Below are 23,603 nucleotides of genomic sequence, written 5' to 3' on the forward strand. Positions count from 1 at the left end.
GGGAAAGAACACCAGAACAATGTGAACAGATTGTGACATTTTAATAAACAACCTTGAATTTAATTTTAAAAACACTGGAGAGCATAAAAAAGTATGTTTTGTTGGAAACTAGATGGCTTCCCAAAGGTGAACTATAGGGAAAAAAGTGAATTAAGTAACTAAGTTGTAGCAGAAAGAGATGACTAAGTGTGGTGGCTCATATTTAGAAGCACAAATGTTAAGGGTACATCCCCTGCCCGTGATTAGGAATAGAATGCTTTCAACAATATCTTTTTCAGGTAATTCAATAAATAATACCCCATTCACAGAAATGTTCTATATGCCATTAACATGCTGAGATGGAGAAATAAATAATGAGAGAGAAACTGTCTTTGAGGACTCTGAGACACTAATCACACACTTTAAGCCTCATAATCTATGTAAAGGAAAACTTGAAAGAATGGACTTTATTCCTACAACTAAGTTAAATATTGTTTTATTCTCATTTGTTTCAAATAATTGTTCCAAATCAACACTAATTTATAGAGATACAGCATTAAAGAACTGTAAGAAGGGTGGGTCTTTGACATTTCATTATTTGTCTGTATATATGATTTTAAGATCTCAGATTATTAGGTCTCTAAATTACTTAAAGCTGATGACAGACTGAAAAAAAAAAAGATCTTTCAGTAAATAGGGACGTAACTTATTCACCATTAGATTTTTGTCTTAAAATCAATGCACTTAACATTTGACAGTTACAAGTTTCATCATTAAAAATATTTTTATGGCTCTTTCAGGGACACCATTAGATTTTTACTGAGTTTTAGCACTCTGAGTTAGGATACCCAGAGTATTATTAAAAATTGAGTCTTTAAGGGCACCTGGGTGGTTGAGTTGGTTAAGCATCCAACTCTTGATTTTGGCTCAGGTCATGATCTCATGGTTTGTGAGTTCAAGTCCCACATCAGTTTCTGTGCTGACCATGTGGAGCTTGCTTAGGATTCTGTCTCCTTCTCTCTCTGCCCCTCCTCCATTTGCTTTTTGTATCCTTCTCAAAAATAAAGAGAAATGAAACTTTGAAGATAAAATCAAAGTTGAGTCTTTAGAACTGGACAGACCTGGGTTCAAATTCTGATTCTGTTATTACTGGCTTGTTAATCTTCCAGAGCCTCAGTTTCCACAACTAGTAAATGGGAATGATACTAATAATCTATCACATATACTAGTTATATGAATTAAATAACACATAAAATGTGTAATAAAATGCCAGAGTATAATAACTGCTAGCTATTGCTTCTACTAATACAAAATGGTGAACGTATTACACATTGAGCTAAATTTCATTTATGCAAAAATATTTTTAAATATATGTATTATAAAGAAATAGAATTTTATTGTTTAAAAATTCATAAATCTGATAGCTCTAAGGAAAACATGAGTAAAGTTTTTAAAATTATGTTTGTTAAAGTGGTCTCCACCCCACCTCCAGCCCTTACATTATTTTCCTCTTCAAAGTGTTCCCTCACAAAGCAAGATGTAACAACAGATAAATAACAATATAGTCAAAGACAAAATGCATGATGTTTGTCAACTTTAAGAACTAAAAAGGTCAGGGGTGCCTAGGTGGCTCGGTTGGTTGAGCATCTGACTCTTGATTGCAGCTCAGGTCATGATCCCATGGGATCGAGCCCTGCATCGAGGCCCACGCTGAGCATGGAGCCTGCTTAAGGTTCTCTCTCTCCCCATCTGCCCCTCCCTCTCTTTCTCTAAAAAAAAAAAAGAAGATGAAGAAGAAGCCAAAAAGGTCAGAAGAGAGAGATCACTTTAGGATGATGTGGTAGGTTCAGTAGTCTCCTCCCTAAAATTTCATGTCCATTTGGAACCTGAGGATGTGGCATTATTTGGAGATATGTCCTTTACAGACATAACTAAGTTAAGGACTGAGATGAGATAATACTGGATAAATGCAATGTGAACATTCATATAAGAGACAGAGAAAGAGACACAGAGGAGAATGCCATGTGAAGGCATGCCATGTGAAGGTTGAAGCAATGTGTCTAAAAACCAAGGGATGAACACCAAGAATCACTGACAGCTACTAGAAGCTGGAGGAGACAAGAAAGACTCTTCCCTAGAGCCATCGGAGGTTAGTATGGTCCCACCATAGACTTTTCACTCCCAGAACTGTGAGAGAATAGGTTTGAGCCACTAAGTTTGTAGTAATTTCTTGTGGTATTCCTCGGAAATTCAGTAAAGCTGGTGAAGCACTCACTGAAGAAAGAATTGAAGCTGATTATTTGTTCGGGCTCAGTTTTCATGGGCAGAGATTGTCAGTACTTCAGGAGAGAGGCTCATGTGTAAGGGGTCATGGAGGGCAGTAAAAACAATATGAAAGAGTAATAATCATTACTTATTTAGAGAATACTATGTGAAATAACTTGGCAATAGTACACGTTCATGTGGGTGAGCAATGGCAAACAGTCCAGAAAGAGAGTGTCTGAACATAGTGATAAAATCAAGAAGCTCAGACATTTTGTTATAGGCCTTGTAGGATTCATTTGTTCCTCCTATTTCCCCCTCTCTTGTATGATTGGTACATTTTTACATAGGAGTGCTTTTATAAGTCAACTAAGTTGGGTGCCCCTTTGTTTATTTCTGGGGGAAAAGATTGTAAGATCAATTCTAAGAATTGGTGTACCGAAACACAGGCTTTGTCTGGTTTGGCTATAAGCCTAAATTCTTTCCAGAAAAAAAAAAGTACACAAGTTTTGTTAACACTCGGGAAGACTAAGTCTACTCTTATTTATGCAAAGGTGAAGGGAATAGCTGGATGCAGAATCTGTCATGTAATACAAGGAAGAAGTGAACAGCCTCATAAAGTGTCAAGTGTTCACAGAAGTGTGTTCAATGGAGATAATAGCTGATGCCTCTACACTGCATCATAACACTGCCCTTCTGGAGTTCTCTTGATTATTATTAGTACACATCATTCCAGAGAGCCAGTGGAGAAGTTTGTACAAACCATCCAAACACAGGAATATACGGGGGAAAAAACTTTTTTTACTTAAAAAAAAGGAAACAACTGTTTGAGTATGTGGGACGGGAGTCATGTTTCTACAGGTATTTTAGTTACATAAGTGTTATGACCCCTGAGCCCCACTATATAACTTACTGCTGTGGAGCTGAGTCAGCAAAGGCGGGGATCAGCTCATGATCCTATGAAGATGTAGAGGATTACTCTTACAGCTCTGTTTTCGTCTGCACTGTACGATACTCTCAGACTGAATTCCCATTTCCACCTTTTCCTCCCATTTGCCTGCCATGTTGCTCCACCAGAACTTATTTATAATATGACTGAGCTATTATAGCAGCTTTCATACTGGGCTTACATTCTCCACCCAGCACTTAATGGCTGTATGCTGTTGAGCAAACTACTTAATGTGTTTAAGTCTTAGTCCTCTCATGTTCAGGTGAGCCCTTCCTCGCCTGAAAAACAATGAGGGGAAATCCATAGCCTATCTCACGTGGATGCCATGGGGATTAAATGAGATAATGCACCTAGCATTGTAGATGCTTAGCCAATATTTTCTCTTCCATCAAATATCTCCTTCCTTCCAATTTCTTCCTAATACACTCGTTTAGTGTAACATGGCTGGCTTAATCTTTGTAAAAATTAGATATGTTTCACTCATTAATCAAAATTTTTAATATGTCCTAATTTCCCAGACTTTTCAGTTAATAATTCAACCATTCCACAGCGAAGCCCAATATGTTTTAATGCATTAGCCAAACCGAATGACTGGATGATTTTGCCACTCTGTGTCTCTCTCTTGCACTTTCCTATCTCAGGACCTTCCATACTTCCACACTCCTTCTCTACTCTCTAAAATCTGTGTCACCTTCCTATTGATCTCTCCATTTCAGCAAGTCCACGGCACTGTGCCAGGTCTCTCCTCCTGACCTTCCAGGGCAGATATGAACAGTGATGGGATAGTGCCTGCAGTTACACTTCATTTAACTTCTACATTATCTCTCCATATGTTTCTAACGGCATGCCCTATGTCCACCTTTGATTCCCCCGTGGTACAGGGATAGAACTTTATAGACGATAACATCACTTTTACTATCTGTGGACTGGATTCATACGTGCATATCCTGATTACTTTACTATAACAAGTTAGCTTGAAAGGACATCTATACTTGGCTTGAATATCCTTTTGAATTTTGAAACACATACTACTATCAAAACAGATTTTTAAAAAAGGCAGGAATTGACGAATACCTTCAAAACACACGTGGCTGCACCTCGTCCATATGGATAATAGGTTCCACAAAAACATTTTAAACACATAAAACATTAAAGCGTTGGCAATGTCAACGAGCCAAGTTTCTTTATACTAATTCTTGCACTAAAAGTTACTTCACAATACTCAAATACTGTATATCCTACATATAAAAATTCAACTTGAATTTCTTTCTCGGAAAAAAATGTTACTAAGCGTTTGGCTATGTCTAAAAAAAAGAAAGCTTCTTCTGTCACCATAAAAGATATTCTGATCATTAGCCAATATTTCTCTCAAATCAAGACTTTTATCACTAATAACTCTTAATCTGTAAGTGTTTTAACAAAAGTACACAAGATGTTATAGCTACATCTTACATTATGCAATGAGCAGCTCCAAGAAACTGTTTCACATGAATGGAATTTCTATAAACCCACTAAGTACTCTGAATGCATTAGCTATCAGAATTATTTAATAATTATGTAGGAAATAAGGAAATTAAATAATCACTAATTTATTTGATCTATAAATTTAGATTTTCATGTAGCAGGTTTGCTTCAAGTGGTGCCAAATGTACCTTGAATCTTTCTCAGTGGATAGAATATTTTATTTTATTCATTTTTCCCTATATGCCAAAGCTGCCCTAAATCATTTTAAGAGTTACTTTTTCTTTATTCCTAGCTACCTTAATAAATCACATAATAGCTATCCATTTCATATATTTTTAGCCATATCTAAAACTTATCTCCATCCAAGAAGGAAATGAAATACAATCAGTCAAGTCGTCTTAGTTTTAACAGGTTCATGCTAGTTAAATGTCAACTTATCAAATAATTATTTTTTTTCTCTGAATTTGTATTCTAACAAGAGACCTAGTTACGGAAAAAATATTTATATATAATGCTCATTAGGTAATTTAATTCTACTAATAGGTTTCAACAATTCAATTCTAATAATAGGTAGCAAACTCATTAGTAGTAAAAGCAGGTTATGGCTTTAAGCTTCCAAGTTAATAAAATCCACACACTCACATGCACACATACACAACTCCATCCATATTAGACATGCTATTTCAAAAGAAACAGATTAGTATTAGGCACCCAGATTTAAATAGCAGGCGAGTTGCTTCTCTCCAGTTAAGAAAAATTAAAAGCAAAAAAAAAGCTTTCACTCCAATCCCTTCCTCTAAAGATACCTGAATCACTAAGCGCTTCCCCATCAATAAAGTTGTCACCGAACTGTTTAAAAGCTGTTAAGAAAGATGACCCCAGAAAACAAAATATGATGCGCATATATGGATGCTGAAAATTAGCTGGCAAGTGTTAGGAAGGAACACAACATTATTATAATACTTGGAACTACTACCTTTGGCCATTATTAATTTATTTATACTAATACAGTGACCAAACGTGCTCATTCTTGTCGTAAGTTCTTACAAAAGCTGAGATACGTTGGTGTCTGTTACCAGTAGGTGAACAAATTGGTTCCAAATAACATCTCAAGTGAAGTTTTACTTTATGGTTCTATCTTGAGGAACCTAAAAATCTGCTTCTAATATTTCTTAGTAAAAGCAGTTATTATTGACACTAGTACTACGATCTATGGCAATAATTTTTCAAACATATACATTTGACCAAAAGCTGTACTATTGAAATTTGGTTACATGCTTCATTACGTACCTCATTAGCTGCATGCATGATTTTTTGGCAGCGATATTTTTGTTCAAGGAAAGTCAGCTGCTCTAACTGAAGTGGAGGTAGGGAGCAACACACTCCCTACCCCATTGGGTATTACATTCCAATACCCCATCCTCCCGCCAGGCAGACCCTGGTGCTCCTTTTAGAGCCCTAGCCTCTCACACTTTGAAATCCACCACCTTAGACACTTTTTGTCAACTCTAAGACTATACAGGACATATGCGATGACTTAATCAACTTCTTATGTTGAATTAGTATGACTTACTAATTTTAACCTTATCTAAGCCTCCTTTCCTCTGGACTTAAAATATATTCTGTTCATTGGAACCAATCAGAAACAGAGATTGCTCGAGATACCATTGAGAAAGTATACTTTTAAGGGCTTTAAGAGTAACTTTGAAAGTGTATTTTAACATAATTAAAACATACATTAATAATAATTGTATTATCAGGCAGATTTTTTTTTCCACAGTTGGCCAATTTCCAGTTCCTTTCCACTTTTCCAGTCCTGTCATTTAGTAACACATTAAAGATAATACCCATTGAAAAAATAGACTAATTGCTATCCTCTCTGCCCCAAATGGCAAAAGTGTATGTTCTGAAACAAGGGTGAAAAAGTGATTTTAAATGTTAGGATGCTGTCACTCATACTCACTGCACCAGCTTAGTCCCTGAGAAAAAGGATGGCTTGCTTGTCTTTGTGTAAGAGAGTGACAGATGTCACAGAAACTGAATAAAATTCTTACCCTCTTCATCAGAAACATCAAGAACCTCAGTCATCGTCTCAGGAACATTTAGCTTGTGTTTTTCCGTAATAGTCTGCAAAGAAAAAAAAAATCATTAATATGCAAGTTAAATTCCAACACAAGAGCAAAAGAATCACAGAGGAGGTCACATGGGCAGCCTCAGCAAGCCATCCGTCCCTGGGCATTTCATCTTCCCACATGCATGTTTGGAAGCTTCTTTTCTTATTCTCTTTCATGAAAATTCCTTTGTTCTTTCTGAAGATATACGATCATTGACTCCAGTGAAGTTGTACAAGAGGAAGTTCATTATTTTGAGTACCTTTTTGAAAATAAATTCTTTAGCAATGGCATTAATAATTAGTCATATTGAGAAAGCAGATTAACATTTTCAGGGCTTCCCTAAAACAAACTGAGTGATGTCTCCAGAAAAGCTTTAAAAAGAAGCAATGAACATATGTAATTTGTTAAAAACAAAGCCATCGGAAAAGAAGTTGTAAACAAGGTGAAAGACAAACTGGGCAGAAAATGTGACGCATGTCTTCTGGGACCAGAGGATCCATGGGTCTACGGTTCTGGTTTGTCGCTTATATGCCTTCCACCAAAGCACTCCAGAGCTGTCAAGGCCACTGCCTGCCATTCCTGATAGGCAATGGAAGGTTAAGAGACCAGGTTCTGAAGACTGGCTACCTGGGTTCAAATTCTAACTTCATCATTTATGAGCTATGAGGCACAATTTCCCTGATATCTCTGTGCCTCAATTTTCTCATGTGTAAAACAGGGATAATAATACTAGTTCGTAAAACTGTTATGAAGATTAAGTGAAATAATATAAATAAGAGTTCTAAGAACAGTGCTTGGAACATGTTAGCACTCAAATATCTGCAGGCATAACATCATTATTATAACTGTAATTCAATACTAAATTCATCCTAAAACTGAAGAGGCTCTGAAGTTTTTAGTCATTCAAGGCACTCAAGAAACATTTAGAATGCCTACTGCATACCAGGCACTGTTTCAGACATCAAGGATATTACATATTAAAAAAAAAAAAGACAAAAATCCAATCTCACTACTTGAAATGTCACCTAAAGACAGTCAAGTCTCAAGCTCATATCTCTAGTGTCTGCATTGAAAATGTATTAAGTGCATCGACTGGCATTTTAACAGGAACTCTACCTAAGTCAAATTTTTAATTAAAGCCACTAAAATACAATAATAAACAGCTTGTCTCAGGATTTTAAACTTTGCTACATAAAGAACAGACTTGTTTTAATGGCTATAATGACCCTATCACCAGTTCTTTTCTTCCCCAAAGCAGTAGAGAACTTCAAATATGTTTACAGGGTAAGTCAACTAATTTGAAAATATATTCACATATACATGTATATCTGTGTGTCTAGAGGGACTGATGAAATCACAATGCGATACTACCTGCCCTTTCAGTGGTCCTGTATCTCCTCTGAGAAAAAGCAAGACAAAGTGGCTCAGAAGAGCCAGGTATTGTAGAAAGGAGAGGCAGGGAGGCCTCATCTCTCACTCCATGTTACAGTCATGTTCACAGGTAACATTCTCTTATACCTCTAAGTTTTTCCATGTATCCTTTCCTCTACCAGAAACATTCTTCTCCTTCTTTTTTTGGGCTCATATTAGAAGTAACTTCCATGGAGAAACATTCCCCAATCCTCCCTGATGAATTTTTTTTTTAACTGTGACTATCTGCTGTTATGTACTGTTACAACTACATCATACACTGCTGTATGTGCCTTTATCTGCTCCCGCAGAAGAGTGTGGGTCATTAACGATATGTTGTTCCACAGAACCTGAAACATAGTTAAGTGCTTCTCAAATATACACTGAATAAACCAATGATACAAAATTATGCAAAATATATTTTAAATCCACATAACCACTGAATAGACTTTCTTTTGGGTGACAAAACTGTTAAAGAATGGGAAGAAACTGAGAAGTAAGTCTCATGTCATCCCAATGAAGCCACAGTTGAAGATTAAACTACTAAATTCAGCTTTCCTGCATGTTGCAGATGGTGTTTAAAGAATTCCATAATGTCTTATTCACCAAAAACAAACTAAACTTTAGGAAAAACAAAAGCACCCATTCAAAATTCTGGATAATAACAGGTGGTCAATAAATATTTGTTAAATGAACAAACTTAAGAGGACTATCATTTACTTATTTCTATATTAGTTTATAAATTTAACATGAATAGATTAAAACCTATGTTTTATATCAAAGGTTTTCAACTCTAGCTGCTAATTAAAATCAGAGAAAATTTTAAAGCACTGTCACTTGGATCCCATTACAGAACAATTAAATAAGAACCCCTGAGGGCCCAGCTATGATATTTTTATTTTTATTATTTTTTAAGTTTTTATTTTGAGGGAAATTGAGAGAGACAGAGAGAGCATGCAATTGAGCAGGGTTGGGGAAGAGAGAGAGAGAGAGAGACGAGAGAGAGAGAGAGAGAGAGGATCCCAAGCAGGCTTTGCAATCATGGTACAGAGCCTGACAGAGGGGCTCTATCTCACAAACTGTGAGATCGTGAGTTTAACTCAAGAGTCGGAGCTCAACTGACTAAGCCATCCAAGTGCCCCAACTATGAGTATGTTTAAAAAGCTGTTCAGATGGGTCTATTGTGAGCTCAAAATGGAACCCATTGGAGAAGCATATAAACTGCAAAAAGTGATTTGCATTTAAAATAGAGGAAAGAGACAGTGACATCCTATTAAACTATGATATTCTATTAATTTTTAAATAAGATTCTCAGTGTAAATGATTTAAAAATGTGAAGGGATATCTACTGTACTAGACTACACAGAAAGTTTATTTTGCAGAAATGTTCTAGAGTATTTGCCCTTCAGAGGTCACGTTCCACAAGAGGATGCTTCTGTATTTGAAAATAAGTGACAGAAATATTTTTTAAATGATGAAGTTAACTTGCCCGATATTCTTAGTTTGTATCTTCAGACACTGATAATAGGACCGTATTTTCTTTGAATTTCTAAGAGTGGAAATAGCTTTGCTTTAGTTTGGTCATTGAATACTATCAAAGTTATTATCAGCAAATATAGGTGGCAATCAAAAATTAACACACAGTGATCACATTGGTCATAGATATTTTTCTGTAAATATAGTAAAAATGCCCTCCACATGCAATGTAGTCAATATAGTATGCATTTGTTCGTGATGCAGTGCTTGACCTTTAGAAGGCCATCAATAAATACATGTCAAATGCACAAATAAGCCCTCCTACTTACGAGTAATCTTATAAAATGAAACATATTTCCTTAAAAAGTGTCCTTTGAAAACTGATTATCAAAACATATACGGTTTCATACAAATGCATCTGAAATACATAGAAACAAGGATATAATTAAATGATCACGGCTTCTCCTCCTGCTATAGAATCTAATTCTGTAGTCAAGATTAGAAACCACTCCAAAGTTAAAATGGTGCACAAGGCACAAATTTAATCCTATGTAATTAAATAGATAACATGGCAATAAACAGGATATGATAGATGGAAGGCTTAACAAGAGTTTTTAATATGCACTATGTGGGTGTAAAAAATAAAACAGGCGTCCTTAACGTGCTGTTTTGTGAATAATAGATAATATCTGGTTTCTTTTAAGCAAAAGAAAGTGTGTTTCACTGACCTCTACTTAGCCCACATCCCTTGTCGACCATTTCCTTTGTATCACATACTCACCAAGTCACCACAGCACGATGAGTGGTCTTGGCTAGTATGCCACCTTCTAATGCCCACACACAATGGCTCCCATCAGTGGAGCTACGGGCTAAATTTGGTTTTGTTCCCAAACCTATTTATACCAATTGTACATGTTAACAGAATGTCTGTAATAATTTAAATAGTATGTAAATAATATTTCTATAAAACTAATGAAAATGGTTTGGAAATCTCAACATAGGTGAGTCACCAAAAATATGCTACTCAGGTGTGGCTGAAACAATTCTACAGAAGATTAGAAAGAAAAAAGTATGTCAAAAGTTTAAAAAGGTTCTGCACTCAGCATAGTGTTGCTTTATGATAATATACTTTGCTTTAAATATACATTGCTTTAAGATAATTTACTTGATAATGTTTAAGCTTTAAGATAATATACGTTGCTTTAAGATAATATACTTGATAGTATTTAGATCAAGATATAGTTATCAAGATATAGATACTATCTATTAAGATATATCAAGACATACTATCAAGATATGATATATATATACACAAATAAAACATAGTATGTCATAATGATGTTTTTTTATGCAAGAATGATCATTTAGCCTTCTTCTAGTCAATGGACCTGTATTCAAAAAAGATCTTGACTCCACCTCAAAAGGTGTCAGATAACTTCAAATGGATTTATTGCATTGCTGTTGTTATGATTCCTGTTTGAAATGACTTACAGCATTAGATAAGATTTAGGACACTGCATATTTACATTTCCTTAATTTCTTGTCAAAAATTGCCCCATTGTTTAAATGCTAATGTAAATATAATGTCATTTTTATTTTAGTAGCTTATTCAGTAATTTATGATGTCATTGTTATTTTAGTAGCTGAATCAGTAATTTTTAGTCTACACAACAGTGATCATATGCAACTTAAAACATGATCATTTCTGAAATTATGTAAATAACACAAATAATCAATGACAGCAGATCAATAAGTAGAGGGATGAGTCATAGCTCAGTCTTCCAAACTGCTTTAGGTAATTGAGCTTGTCGGCTTCTGATGCCAGAAATGTGTCCCCCACACTTGGATGTCCATTCTGGCAAACACACACAATGATTGTAATCCTGGGAGAATGCTAAACTGCCTCATATCCCCCACTGGGTCTTACAAAGTGAAGTTAGAAAAGCAAAGGTTAAGGAAACAAACCACAACTCCAGAATGTCTCAGAAATTTCTGAAGCAGTGGCTTCTCCCTTACAGACTGCCGCCTTACTCTTCTCTCTACACAATGACTTTATTCATACTTTGGGGGAAAGAACTCTGGAAGGAGGATTAGCATGGGAAACTTTCTTTCATGGAAGAGAACTCACATGGCTGCTCAAATGGCACATCGTATGAATCTACTTATGTGAAATTTGTACATTTGTTGTGTAGCTGTAATTCAACTGTTACACTTAAATGGTGGTAACATTAAATTTAATTTTATTAATTTTACGTAATTATTAAATGGTCTCTGCTATTTGCCTATTCACCAGTGAGTAGTTCCAAATTGTCCTTAGTGAATCTGCAGACTTTAGAAAATAATATTGAATATGATGCCTCCAGGAAAATCAACAAAGAACACTATTTCAGTGGGTTGTTTTTAATAGAAAATAAGGTGAAAACACTTTTAAAAGAAAATTTTAATGTTTGTTTATTTTTGAAGGAGTGAGAGACAGAGCGTGAGCGGGGGAAGGTCAGACAGAGAGGGAGACACAAAATCCGAAAGCAGGCTCCGAGCTGTCAGCACAGAGCCCGACATGAGGCTCGAACTCACAAACCGCGAGATCATGACCTGAACTGAAGTCGGATGCTTCACTGACTGAGCCACCCAGGCACCCCTAGATTAAAATACTTCTTTCACAAAATTCATGTTAAGCTACTTTTAGTAAAGTCAAGATCAGTTATGTCAGAGTGATTAAGAACATGGTCTTCAGAATCTGACAACCTAAATTTGAATCCTAGATCTACCCTCAATGTCTGCCATATCTGTAATCGCTAAATATTAATTTTTAATATCATTAAAATTATGTTAACATGTGATAACATGCTTCACATAACAATATGTGAAAAAAGTATGAATGAAAATCTCTTCCTAAAGAGAGGAAGTGCAAAGTAAGAAGGCCCACACAATAAACAGGAATAAGTTCGTATTTTCAATCCCTAATCCCAAATTCCATTTCACGAAACAATAAAACTCAGAATTCTAAGAGAAGAATTCAATACTGAGAGGCAGAAAGCAAAAATAGGGCAGGATCAAAACATGTTACCAATAAAATTAGCCATTTAGATAAAGGGGGTACTTGTTTAGTTAATGTAGGCAATGACTTCTCATCCCAACTAAAAACAAACATGCTATTATGTTTTACATTTGTTTCTTGGCTTTTTACCTAGAAACTTGATTTCTAAGTATAGTGGTTGTTATTGAGGAAATGCTCAGCTAGGCAGTGTAAAGAATCATAGTTACCAGAAAAGATAAAAAGCTCACAGCTCTAAGAGTAGTTTTCGTATTCTACTAGAGCTACATGTGGTAGAGATACAACCACATGTCTAATTTCTGAAAGGTATCTGAACTTGTTTAGTGATAGCATTTAGCAAGTTAATTGCTCCGTTTTCAAATATAGAACTATACAGTTAAAATCATTCACTCTAAGTAATATTTATGAGCCTAGAATCCCTTTGAAACCAGACACGTAAGTCCCACAGTTCTGTTGATGTTAAGGAAGAATTTATACTCTTAGAAAGCATGCCTCATTCTCCACTCCCATTAAACTGTAAGCTGCTGGTTGGGGAGGGGAGCGGGTTGGTGGTGGTAATGTTTTCACCACTAATGACTCTTCAGTACTCAGCACAGACCCCAGGGCATATTTTTTATCTAATAAATATTGAAAAAATGAGTTACTTAAAGAAATGAATGGAAAAGCAGATCAAATAGGAAAAAAAAAAAAAAGCAAGCTTGCCATCTAGTGGTCACTTGATAAAAATGTATGTACGTGATAACCAGAGCATGGAAAAGCTAATAAAGTTGACAGAAAACATGACTTCTAAGAATTGATGTGCTTGGCCACTAAATCTTGACACTAAAGCCTTTACTTATCTGTGATTTATACATTGTTTCAAAGTTTCCAAATAAAGACACATATTATAGGTTCCTAATATGAAGATTTTCCTCTTCTAGTAATCATCTAGTAAGAAAAAGCCATTAAGATTCAGCCACACATAACAATTGAGAAGTATAGTGATAGGCAGTGACAAGACTTGTTTTTTCTCCTATATAATTTATTGAAGCTATACCTTAAATCTTTAAACAAAATATTGTGGTGCACTAGCTGAAGGTCTTAAGATTCTGCTTGAGAAAACAAGCAGTACTATTCTCTCCATTCTAAATTCAGGCTGTGTCTTGCAGTTCATTAATAAATCATACTCCACTCTATTTAAAATTTCACATCAAACCAACTGTATTCCATCTATCTCAATGTTGACAGGGGCTTGGTGTCAGTCTGAAGAATAAAATTCCTTTCTTTTTCCACATATCTATCAAAATAAACAAGTGTTCTAAAACTATATGCATCATTGCTCGCTTAAGACATTTACTAGAACCCCATCCAGACTTTTTTTGTGTTGATTTATGATCTTATTGTCTCTAAAGAACATCTAATGTTCTACTGTTGCTCTATTTTTCTATTTTAAAAAGAAATTAAAGAGCTGTTGTTCTTAGAGTTCATGCTTAAGAAAAAAACGTTAAGAAGTAAGTTCAAAGAGAATAGCACTTCCACTTTCGGCTGTGAGTCTCCCTCTTCCGAGGCCTCCGTTAAGCTTTGCTCCAACTGAATAGTAAGAGAGCCTTACAACTCACTATTACCATAGCCTTCACTCTCCTAGAGTTTCTCTGGCAAACGGCAGTGATTATCACTGCTTCTCCTAAAGAATCAGCAATCATATTCAAAGCAATAAAAAAAAAAAAATTAAGCATATATATACTCTGTCATGATACAGATATAGTCTACCTACTAAGTACAATCAATTTTCTTTTTCAGTAAAGGAATAATCAGAAATAAGAAAGTGAGGATGAACTGTTCTCACGGGAATGCATTTGATCCAGTCATGAGCCCAGCATCTGGAGGTTGAGGGTCTTTCCAGAGGCTGGAGTGACCTCATGGCCAGGATCAGAAGTTTGCTGTGGAGTGTCCTACAACTGTTCCTGCAGTAGGTGTCACACCCAACTACAGTGAAAGGGCAGAGCAGCGAAACGACAAAGAAGTCACTCCGGGGCGGTGGGGGGCGGGGGGGGGGGGGAGGAAACTAAACTAATAAAATTATGTTTACATTTATATGGGTTGATGTTAACTAGAGGAAGCTAAAACCCCTGTAATCATTGTGTAAATGTATTTATTACATCTGCATACTTCTATGTTCTGCAATATAGTCACCAAAAGAAGTTCAAAAACCAAAAGCTCAACGCGTTTTATACGTGAAAAGTGTGTGGCTTGAAAACCAACACAATGGAGCCAAAGCCCATCAGTTCCTTTTACTCACCGTGGTGGTGGTGGTGACCTCCTCCGTTACAACCTTCAGGGTGTCGACCACGGAGATGTAGCCCAGACGCTTAGCAATCGCCAAGGCAGTGTTGCCATTCTGGAGACAGTGAAAGAGAGAAAGAGTGAGAACTGAGAGGGAGGACTGCGCCGTGAGCCAATGAGCTCACCGGCTGCTCCGCATGAGCCAGCATTTCCTTCCAAAACAAGGCACAGCTTAGGAAAATCACTAGTTTTTACCATTACAGCTGAATCTCTTTGTAACTTCTTTAGACTATAGCCCAGGTCACCATGGTAACACAACAAGCTGCATCTGCCTGCTCTTCTAATAAGAAGCACTTGACGCTTTAACCCTAAGGTTGTCAAACATCCCAACAGATATTGCACTGTGTTTAGGAAAGTACCTCTCCAAAAATTATTAGCAAGTATCAAATATTCTTACTCCTCATCAGAGGTCAGGCCATCTGCTGCAGGTAAGATGTTACCACAGGGAACTCAGTAACATATTTAGCTACAGCTGTGCACAGAGCTCACGGTGCAGCAAAAGAGCGCGAGCCAGCAACTCAGTCTCCAGCCCAGGCCACTGGGGATCCCGGTTTGTTTAATTGCACCGCTTAGTTTACATTTCAATGGCTCCACATCCCGAAGAGCTTTGTCTAAGCCAGCAGCCTCGCAAACTGTGCTCCCTTAAGAAGGCCGGGCGGGAGGGGCGGACTCGCGCTCACATCTGAGCGCCAGCTGTAAGCAAAGCACGTTCCAGCAGCCTAGACGCAGGGCCCCACTCCCCCGAGAGAGAGAGACGGCCCGAGTCGGGCCCACGGCTCTCCCTCCCCGGGAAGCACTACCGGAGAAGTCACGCTGATTTCTGGAAAGGCTTTCCAGAAATCCCGGGCTTTCCAGAGTGCGGGGGTTTATCGAAGGGGGATGTGTCTGAACTCAGCTCAGACAAGGGGCCGCCAGGGCGGCAGAGGAGGAGGAAGCAGCAGCGTGGTGAGGGGCAGCCGGCGCCTGCCTTACCGCGGTCGTGGCGTTGGGCTTGGCCCCGTGCTGCAGCAGGACGTTGATGATGTGCGTGTGGCCCTGCTGGGCGGCCTGGTGCAAAGGCGTGTAGCCGTTCTGTGGGTGACGGTGGCGACGACGGCCCGACCATAGATTTGCAGCGGGAGAAGGAAAACTAGGTTAGCCTTCATTTTGAATCTTAGTCTTATTTACAGCAAATCCATCAAGGATGCCTTTTATTTGGAGCGCAGTATCACCACCACCCCATTTCTCACCAGCAAATACTCCCTCTCACCTTATGGTCTGCTAAACGAAGAGAAAAGACTAGCTGATGAAATAGACTAACAAACTCCAGATTATAGCTATTATTATATGTTAACTAATTAACATTAAAAATGGGTATGCTGAGAGATTTCTAATGACAGAAGGGCATTATCACAATGATTTCTTCCCCGGGGAAAAAGAAAGAGTAAAATCTCAAAATCTTTTTAACGGAAAGATGCACAGGATATTTTCACAAGCCACTGCTTGTTTGTTAGGACTTTTCTAATAATCTTTGGGCCAGCGTTAGGGGTTCTAAACCAACGAAAGGAAATCGAAATCTTCCATTCCTTTCAGAGAGCAACTTTGGTCCAAGAAGAGCACACTTAGAGAATGGAACATTTCGTTGAAAGCTGAGTGGCCCACTTTCAACAAAAAATGACTTTAAGAATTAGGTTCTTTTTAACATCCTAGTCTGAACTTCCTCATAGCTGAAAGCTCTGTAATCCGTGATTTGTGAGGAGCTGCTGGTGAGGTTAGTGGGAAGCCAGTCTTGCTCAGAACTCCAGTGGGTGGCAGGTAGGACACAGGTTGGTTGCATATTCATGTTAATTAAACAAAGGGCGCCCGAATCCTTGGAGGCACAACAAAGCATTACTATCTATTATTCATTGAACATTCACTTTGTGCCTGATACCAGACCTTATATTTGTCTTTTAATCTTTGTTATCATCCTAAAAATGAAGGTGCTTGGTACATAGTTGGTGTCCCATAAATAATGAGTGACTGAGTGAATAGATGATTGGATAAATGAATATTTTTCTTCCTGTGTCAGAGGTGATTAAATGGAAAACAACAGTTAAATCATTTCTTTGTGATTATTCTAAGTTTAGAACCTGTATAGATCACAATGGCCAATGGCTATCAGACTACTTTTTTTATTATCTCCCTGCCTCATCCTGATAAAATTCATCTATATTTGAGACCCCATTGTCTGGGTTCTAAGTTCTGAGTAGTCCATTCATACCATGAACTTGTAGGAATATATATCCCTTTATCTAGTGTCATTGCTGCCTTGTGACCAATACTACTCCTATCTACATGAAGTGTCTGTATGCACAAGGTGCCACATGATTCCTTCTATGCTTTTGCTGTGGCCCTTTTGTCCATGGGGATGTCCCCACATGTGTGAGAGTCTATCAGTCTGAGAGCCTTTCAGTCTAGAACATCATCAGCCCTGCCATGTTTGGTATTCATCCCTGCAATGGAATCACCCCAGGCAACCTGGAAATATAAACCGATTACAGGGACTCTGAGAAACCTGCTATTGCAGGGACTCTGCTCTCAAATAAAGTAATTCATGGACATCTGAGAAGCATAAAGTAGTGATATTTTTTTCCCGAAAATTCTTCCTTTCCCTTGTGTTTACAAATGTTCCACCAACCAAATTTAGTTCACCTCTTCAGTATCAACCAAGTTCCACAAGCATTTACTAACCACATGTTATGTGCTAAATAAGAGACACTGTGCTTCCATAAATTAATAATGTCAGAGTAACATTCTTGCCCCCAAGAGCTCACATTTTTCAAGTTGTCAATGGACATCATAGCCAGGAAAATGTCTCCCGGGCCTGACTTAATTTAACCTTTACCTGAAGCTTCTGGTGCATGAGTATATTTGCCAGGGAAGTCTGGAGGAACTCAAAAACTTTTACATGAACATTTGGTTGCAGCTTACCCATGGTCTTAGGCCCATTCTGCTAGGAGCTCTTGACCCAGTTCTACCAACTTTTAGCATATCCCAAAACCCCTCTAACCCTTCATTTTCTCATTTGCAAAATGGGAATGGCCAAGATTTCAAGTCTGGTGAAGGATCAGATATGTTGTCTGTGTAACTTTGATTTATCTAAAGTTATATATGCTAAGAAACATTATTTTGGTATTTTTTTTCTTTCTCATTGAAGAATTCTATGATCTTTGCATTATATTTCACAAAGAAAATTTTCTTTTACATGCTGAAGTTCTAAACCCTTTTCACAAATTGATCATATAATTAACCAAATCTGGGTTACCGCAAGCTGATGTTATAGCGTTTCATTTTAATTTTAAGCAACTAATAGTCCCATAAAACAAGTTCACTTTTCTAAGTTCTTATACCAAATCATGAATGTTTGAGGGGAAAGGCAGTACATATGTTTACATTTTCACAGCAACAAAACAAATTTTTAGTAACCATAGTTACATGAGATGTGAGGCAGAAAACATAAATCCTTTTCCAAAAATGCCATTTGATGTGAAAAAAATTCTGAAGTGTTTATTAAAAGAACATCTTTTGATTTATGTATCTGTCCACTCCTCTGAAGACATATTAAAAGAAATATTTTCTTCCAGAAGCAAGTCAAATCTACACAGTTCAATTTTTAAAAACTTGAAAATTTTAAATGAGATTTTTCTCTCAACCAAATGTCTATGTGATTGTATATCAAACCCCAAGAGGGTAAATGACGTTATCTAGACAATATGTCTGGCTTGTAAATATTATTTCAACATTGACACACTTAACAAAAGACTACAGTAACTGTTTTCATGTTCCACCAAGGTCTCATTGCAGAGCTACCATTATTCCTCTCAGAAGACCTGGATTCCAATAAGAATGTCTGTCCTGGGGGCGCCTGGGTGGCTCAGTCGGTTGAGTGTCCGACTTCAGCTCATCTTTAGTTTGAGCATTGGGCTTGCTGCTGTCTGTGCAGAGCCGACTTTGGAGCCTCTGTCCCCATCTCTCCCTGCTCCTCCTGCACTCATGCTCTCTCTCTCTCAAAAATGAATAAACATTAAAAAAAAATGTCTTTCCTGTACGCTTAAGCGTGATCTGACTCAGCAGAAATGGGGTTGGGTGCTAATATCCAAGAATTCATCTTCGACCTTTTACATGATCTCTAAGTACAATTTCATGAAAAGTCCAGAACTGCTCAAAATCTAGGCAGCAGCTGTTCCTCCCAGAGTCACATGAGAAGTTTTGAATCTTAAATATCAATAGTAGTAGTTATGATTTTAAAAACAACTATTTTTCATTTGTAAATATGCTTATGTACAGACATGATTGTGCTTCTGCTTCTAAGAGGATATAAAAAGACTAACTTCCAAAACTTACATTTCTAATTATTAGCATCTTTGAATGATGACTTTGAAAACTCTTGAATGCGCTCACACTAATTTAGTCGAGCCCACTCACATAGCTGCAATAAAGAATTTCTGATATATAAACTTAAATGAACAAACATGTAATTACATATTTCTTTGGACCAAAGAACCTGGAGCTGCAAGTTATATTAGCCATCGTAGCAGTAGCTATATTATTCACTTCTCTTTCCCTTGAAACAATTTGAGTGCCTGGAAGTATGGTGTCATGCTCCAACCTTGTTTTGCTGAGTAGGACCTTTCAGTTGCCACTAGAAAAAACATCTGGGCTCAGGTCAGCTCTGCATTATCCTTGAGAACTTGCAACCCAGGCCTTACGCACCATTGCCTTACTAAGCATTACCATGTGATAGTCCAAATGTGACAGAGTTGGTGGGATTGGTGGGGATGTAAACTGATGCAACCACTATGGAAAACAGTATGGAGGTTCCTCAAAAAATTAAAAATAGGACTACCATATGGTTCAGAAATTCCACTTCTGGGTATTTATAAGAAAACTAAAACATGAACTCAAAAAGATATCTGCACCCCCGTGTTCATTGCAACATTATTTATAATAGCTAAGATATGCAGCAAACTAAGTGCCCATCAATGGATGAATGAATAAATAAATACAATTGCACATATACACACAATGTAAATCATTCAGCCATAAAAATGAATGAAATCTTGTCATGTGCGACAACATGGATGGACCTGGAGGGCAACATTCTAAGTGAAATAAGTTAGAGAAAGAAAACACCATATGACTTCACTTCTGTGCGGAATCTAAACAAAACAAAATCCAAACTCATAGATACAGAGAACAAATTAATGGTTGCTAGAGGCAGGGGGTGGGGAGTTGGGAGAAACAAGCAAAAGGTATCACAGGGTAATAAACATTTTTTAAGTGAAATACAATGGATTTAAAGTTTACATGATATTGAGTGTCCTGTGTTCAGCTATATCCTCTGTATTTAGAGGGCGAGATCCTTCCCTTAAGGGTGAAGAAGAGGTGGTTAGAACATACCCAACCTTTTATCATGCGTCACCAATAAAAACAGAGATTTAGAGGTATGTACTGCTAATAAAAATGTTGTACACGCACATTTAAAAGGGAAGCACTATTGCTATTCACAGGACGCAGTATAGGAAAATACTGTTGTGAGAAAGTGAAGCACTGATAAGCTAGTTTAGTTGTAGGGAAGTTATGAAGTGGTCGTCTGGCAACTTAGTTCAAGTCACAATATAGAGACTCGAAAACAAGGAAAAGGATGACTAGGTGAGAGAACTCAAGAGAAGGATTTCATAGCATGGAATAAGTGTCAGGTAGGAGACTGAATGATGACTGATAAGATTTTAGGTACAGTGAGTTGACATTAATGACCTATAGCGATGTAGAAGTTAGATCATTATACCATAGCTTTGAGAGCTTTGGCCCTGAGGCAGACTGTCCGAGTATGAATTCCAATTCTTCCAATATATACTCTGTGGCCTTTGATAAGTTATTTAAATTCACAGTGTAAAATGGAGATAGGACTAGCATCTGACTATGAGGTTATTTAGGGATTAAATGATTTAATATAAATAAAGTCATATATAATGTATATGTGACTCACAGCTTGCATTTAATAAATATTAGTTTAATTTTTTTTTTAAATGAAAGGCTCAGGGTCTAGGCTGCATGTCTACATTTCTTCATGTGGAAAGAGGGGGTGACAGGAAGGCAGGCCAAGGCCTTGAAACAACATGAAGAATCAGCCAGAATATCAAAGTGTTCTAACAGGCTTTTATTGTATTCTGCGGTAAATTGTTAACTGGATATGAGCTACTTTAACTCTACAATAAAAGTAGTTCTGAAGCTAACCTACCTGGCTGTCAAAGGTTATGAGAATGAAAAGCCTCAAACAATTGTACAAAACTATATTGCTTATTCAAAATCACTTCAGAAGAACTAAAAAGAAAAAAGTACATTTGTAGCTATGGTGAGCTAGTGAAGTGTCCACAAGGCAGAAGCTTTCTGCTTATAGAAAATAAAAATGAGTACACATATTTTACCTTGGTTTTTGCGTTGACATTCGCACCCTGCTTCAGAAGAAAGTTGACCATTTTCACATTTCCATAGTGACAGGCCACAATTAAAGGAGTGTAACCAAGCTAAAATAAATAAATAAACAAACAAACAGACAAATAAATAAGTACTCTTAATGGTTAATACTCAAGGAGAGAGGGATTAGGTAGAATTTCAACTATGGTATGATGGGTAGAAATTCTATTCCACTGTGTAAGTATTACTTAGCAGATTACTGACACTTTCTGTGGATACAAATATGGACTGAAGCAGATCCCGGAGCACATGGAACTTCAGCAAAGGGAATCAGACATGTGTGTGACTTCATCTGACAAAGGCCCAAGAGAGACACAAATAACTGAATCTGAAAACAGATGAGAGATGGAGTCTGATAGCCGGATGTGGAAGAGATACATGAAAAATGTAGCTTAGGTGGGCTTGAAAAGTTTCATGGCATAGAGAAGGAAAAGCCAGTTTAAGACCAAGGGCTTGGAGGCAAGTAAGCACAGGAAGAAAACAGCAAAGTCACCTTGACTGGCAGAAGCAATAAGGGAGAGAGGGTGGACTTGAGCCAGCACTGTTTTAAAGGGTCCTGATATCACCATCTCCATTTAGACTTGATTCCAGCAAAACTGGAGAACCGTTATAGATTTGTGAGCAAAACAGAGTCATAATTAATTCAGAATGGACTTTTGAGGAGAGGGGCTTGGACTTGGGTGACCTAAATGGGGGCTACTGGGAGTCATCCAGTTCAGAACCTGTCACACTATTCAAGGTGATTTGCTTTACCTTTGTGTGAGCATCCTGGTCAGCCCCATGCTTAGTAAGAATGTCAGCAACATTCACTTTATCTTCCTGGGCTGCAAGGTGTAAAGATGTGAGTCCACTCTAGAGAGAGAAGGGAAGCAAATGGGTATATTTGGAAAAGAAAATATATTTCATCATCTATAATGTCATAGCTGTTAAAAAAATCCCAGAAAATTCACAGGGTCTCCCAGAACCTGCAACTTTTGATATCTAAGACAAACCCTCAAAGTTAATATGTCTTTCCATTTATGACATATTCTCTAAGTTAATCAACACTTTCAATAACAAATTACATTTTCTACATTTGGGTACTTATAATGTACTTAAATATTTATATTATATATGATGTATTTATATTATATTATAATGTGCTTAAAATAACTCAGCTAATAAGCTTCCAAACAACATTCATTTTTTTTTTAATGTTTATTTATTTCTGAGACAGGGTCACAGCACGAACGGGGGAGGGTCAGAGAGAGAGGGAGACACAGAATCTGAAACAGGCTCCAGGCTCTGAGCTGTCAGCACAGTGCCCGATGTGGGGCTGGAACTCACGGACTGTGAGATCATGACCTGAGCTGAAGTCGGACACGTAACCGACTGAGCCACCCAGGCGCCCCAACATTCATTTCAAATCCATCTGTGCCACCTGCTGAAATTAGTTATTCCCTTAAATAATCAGTCAACCAACTTCTACTTTATAACTGTAGCAATAATCTGTATTTTCATCAATAAAATATCGTCTCAATGTAAAAAATGTACAAGGTTACAGGAAATGAGTTGAGAACAGTTTTCTCCAGTACCAAGGATAGTATACAATCTTGGAGTTTCCTCTAAATACTAACTAAAAAGTGACCCCATCATTTTTTTTTAATTTTTTTTATGTTTATTTCTGAGACAGAGAGAGACAGAGCATGAGAGGGGGAGGGGCAGAGAGAGAGGGAGACCCAGAATCGGAAGCAGGCTCCAGGCTCCGAGCTGTCAGCACAGAACCTGATGCGGGACTCGAACCCACAGACTGTGAGATCATGACCTGAGCCGAAGTCGGACGCTCAACCGACTGAGCCACCCAGGCGCCCCGTGACCCCATCATTTATATACAGCACCATAAATCGGCCAGCTCAATGTAAAATGTTTGGCATATACACATCAAGTAAATATTTTGATTATTTGTATATGCAATTAAAGTACAGTTATGAATTAATACAAGATGAAAGAAGAGGGAAAAACTGGTTTATTAAGTCAATGCCACAATCTGGCAGCCTCACTACACGTGCAAGTAGTTTCTAACAAACAAAACTGA

General features: G+C 37.4%; 1 protein-coding gene across 20 annotated transcripts in view; it reads right to left on the reverse strand.

The window, feature by feature from the left end:
- The window catches only part of ANK2 (ankyrin 2), a 272,404-nt gene that overhangs the window by 70,464 nt on the left and 178,337 nt on the right, over positions 1–23,603 (reverse strand). For 17 of the 20 annotated variants that reach the window (XM_036064262.1, XM_036064263.1, XM_030313210.1 and 14 more), the window contains 5 exons: positions 22,283–22,381; positions 21,481–21,579; positions 16,004–16,102; positions 14,988–15,086; positions 6,709–6,781 (listed from right to left, as the gene is read on the reverse strand). In XM_036064262.1, coding sequence (XP_035920155.1) covers positions 6,709–6,781; positions 14,988–15,086; positions 16,004–16,102; positions 21,481–21,579; positions 22,283–22,381 — 469 coding nt within the window. Of the gene's footprint in view, positions 1–5,460; positions 5,515–6,708; positions 6,782–14,987; positions 15,087–16,003; positions 16,103–21,480; positions 21,580–22,282; positions 22,382–23,603 lie in introns of all 20 variants that reach the window. The other 3 variants (XM_036064261.1, XM_036064260.1, XM_036064259.1) reach the window with 1 other exon arrangement.

This window comes from Lynx canadensis, chromosome B1 (assembly GCF_007474595.2).
Source record: "Lynx canadensis isolate LIC74 chromosome B1, mLynCan4.pri.v2, whole genome shotgun sequence".
NCBI lineage: Eukaryota > Metazoa > Chordata > Mammalia > Carnivora > Felidae > Lynx > Lynx canadensis.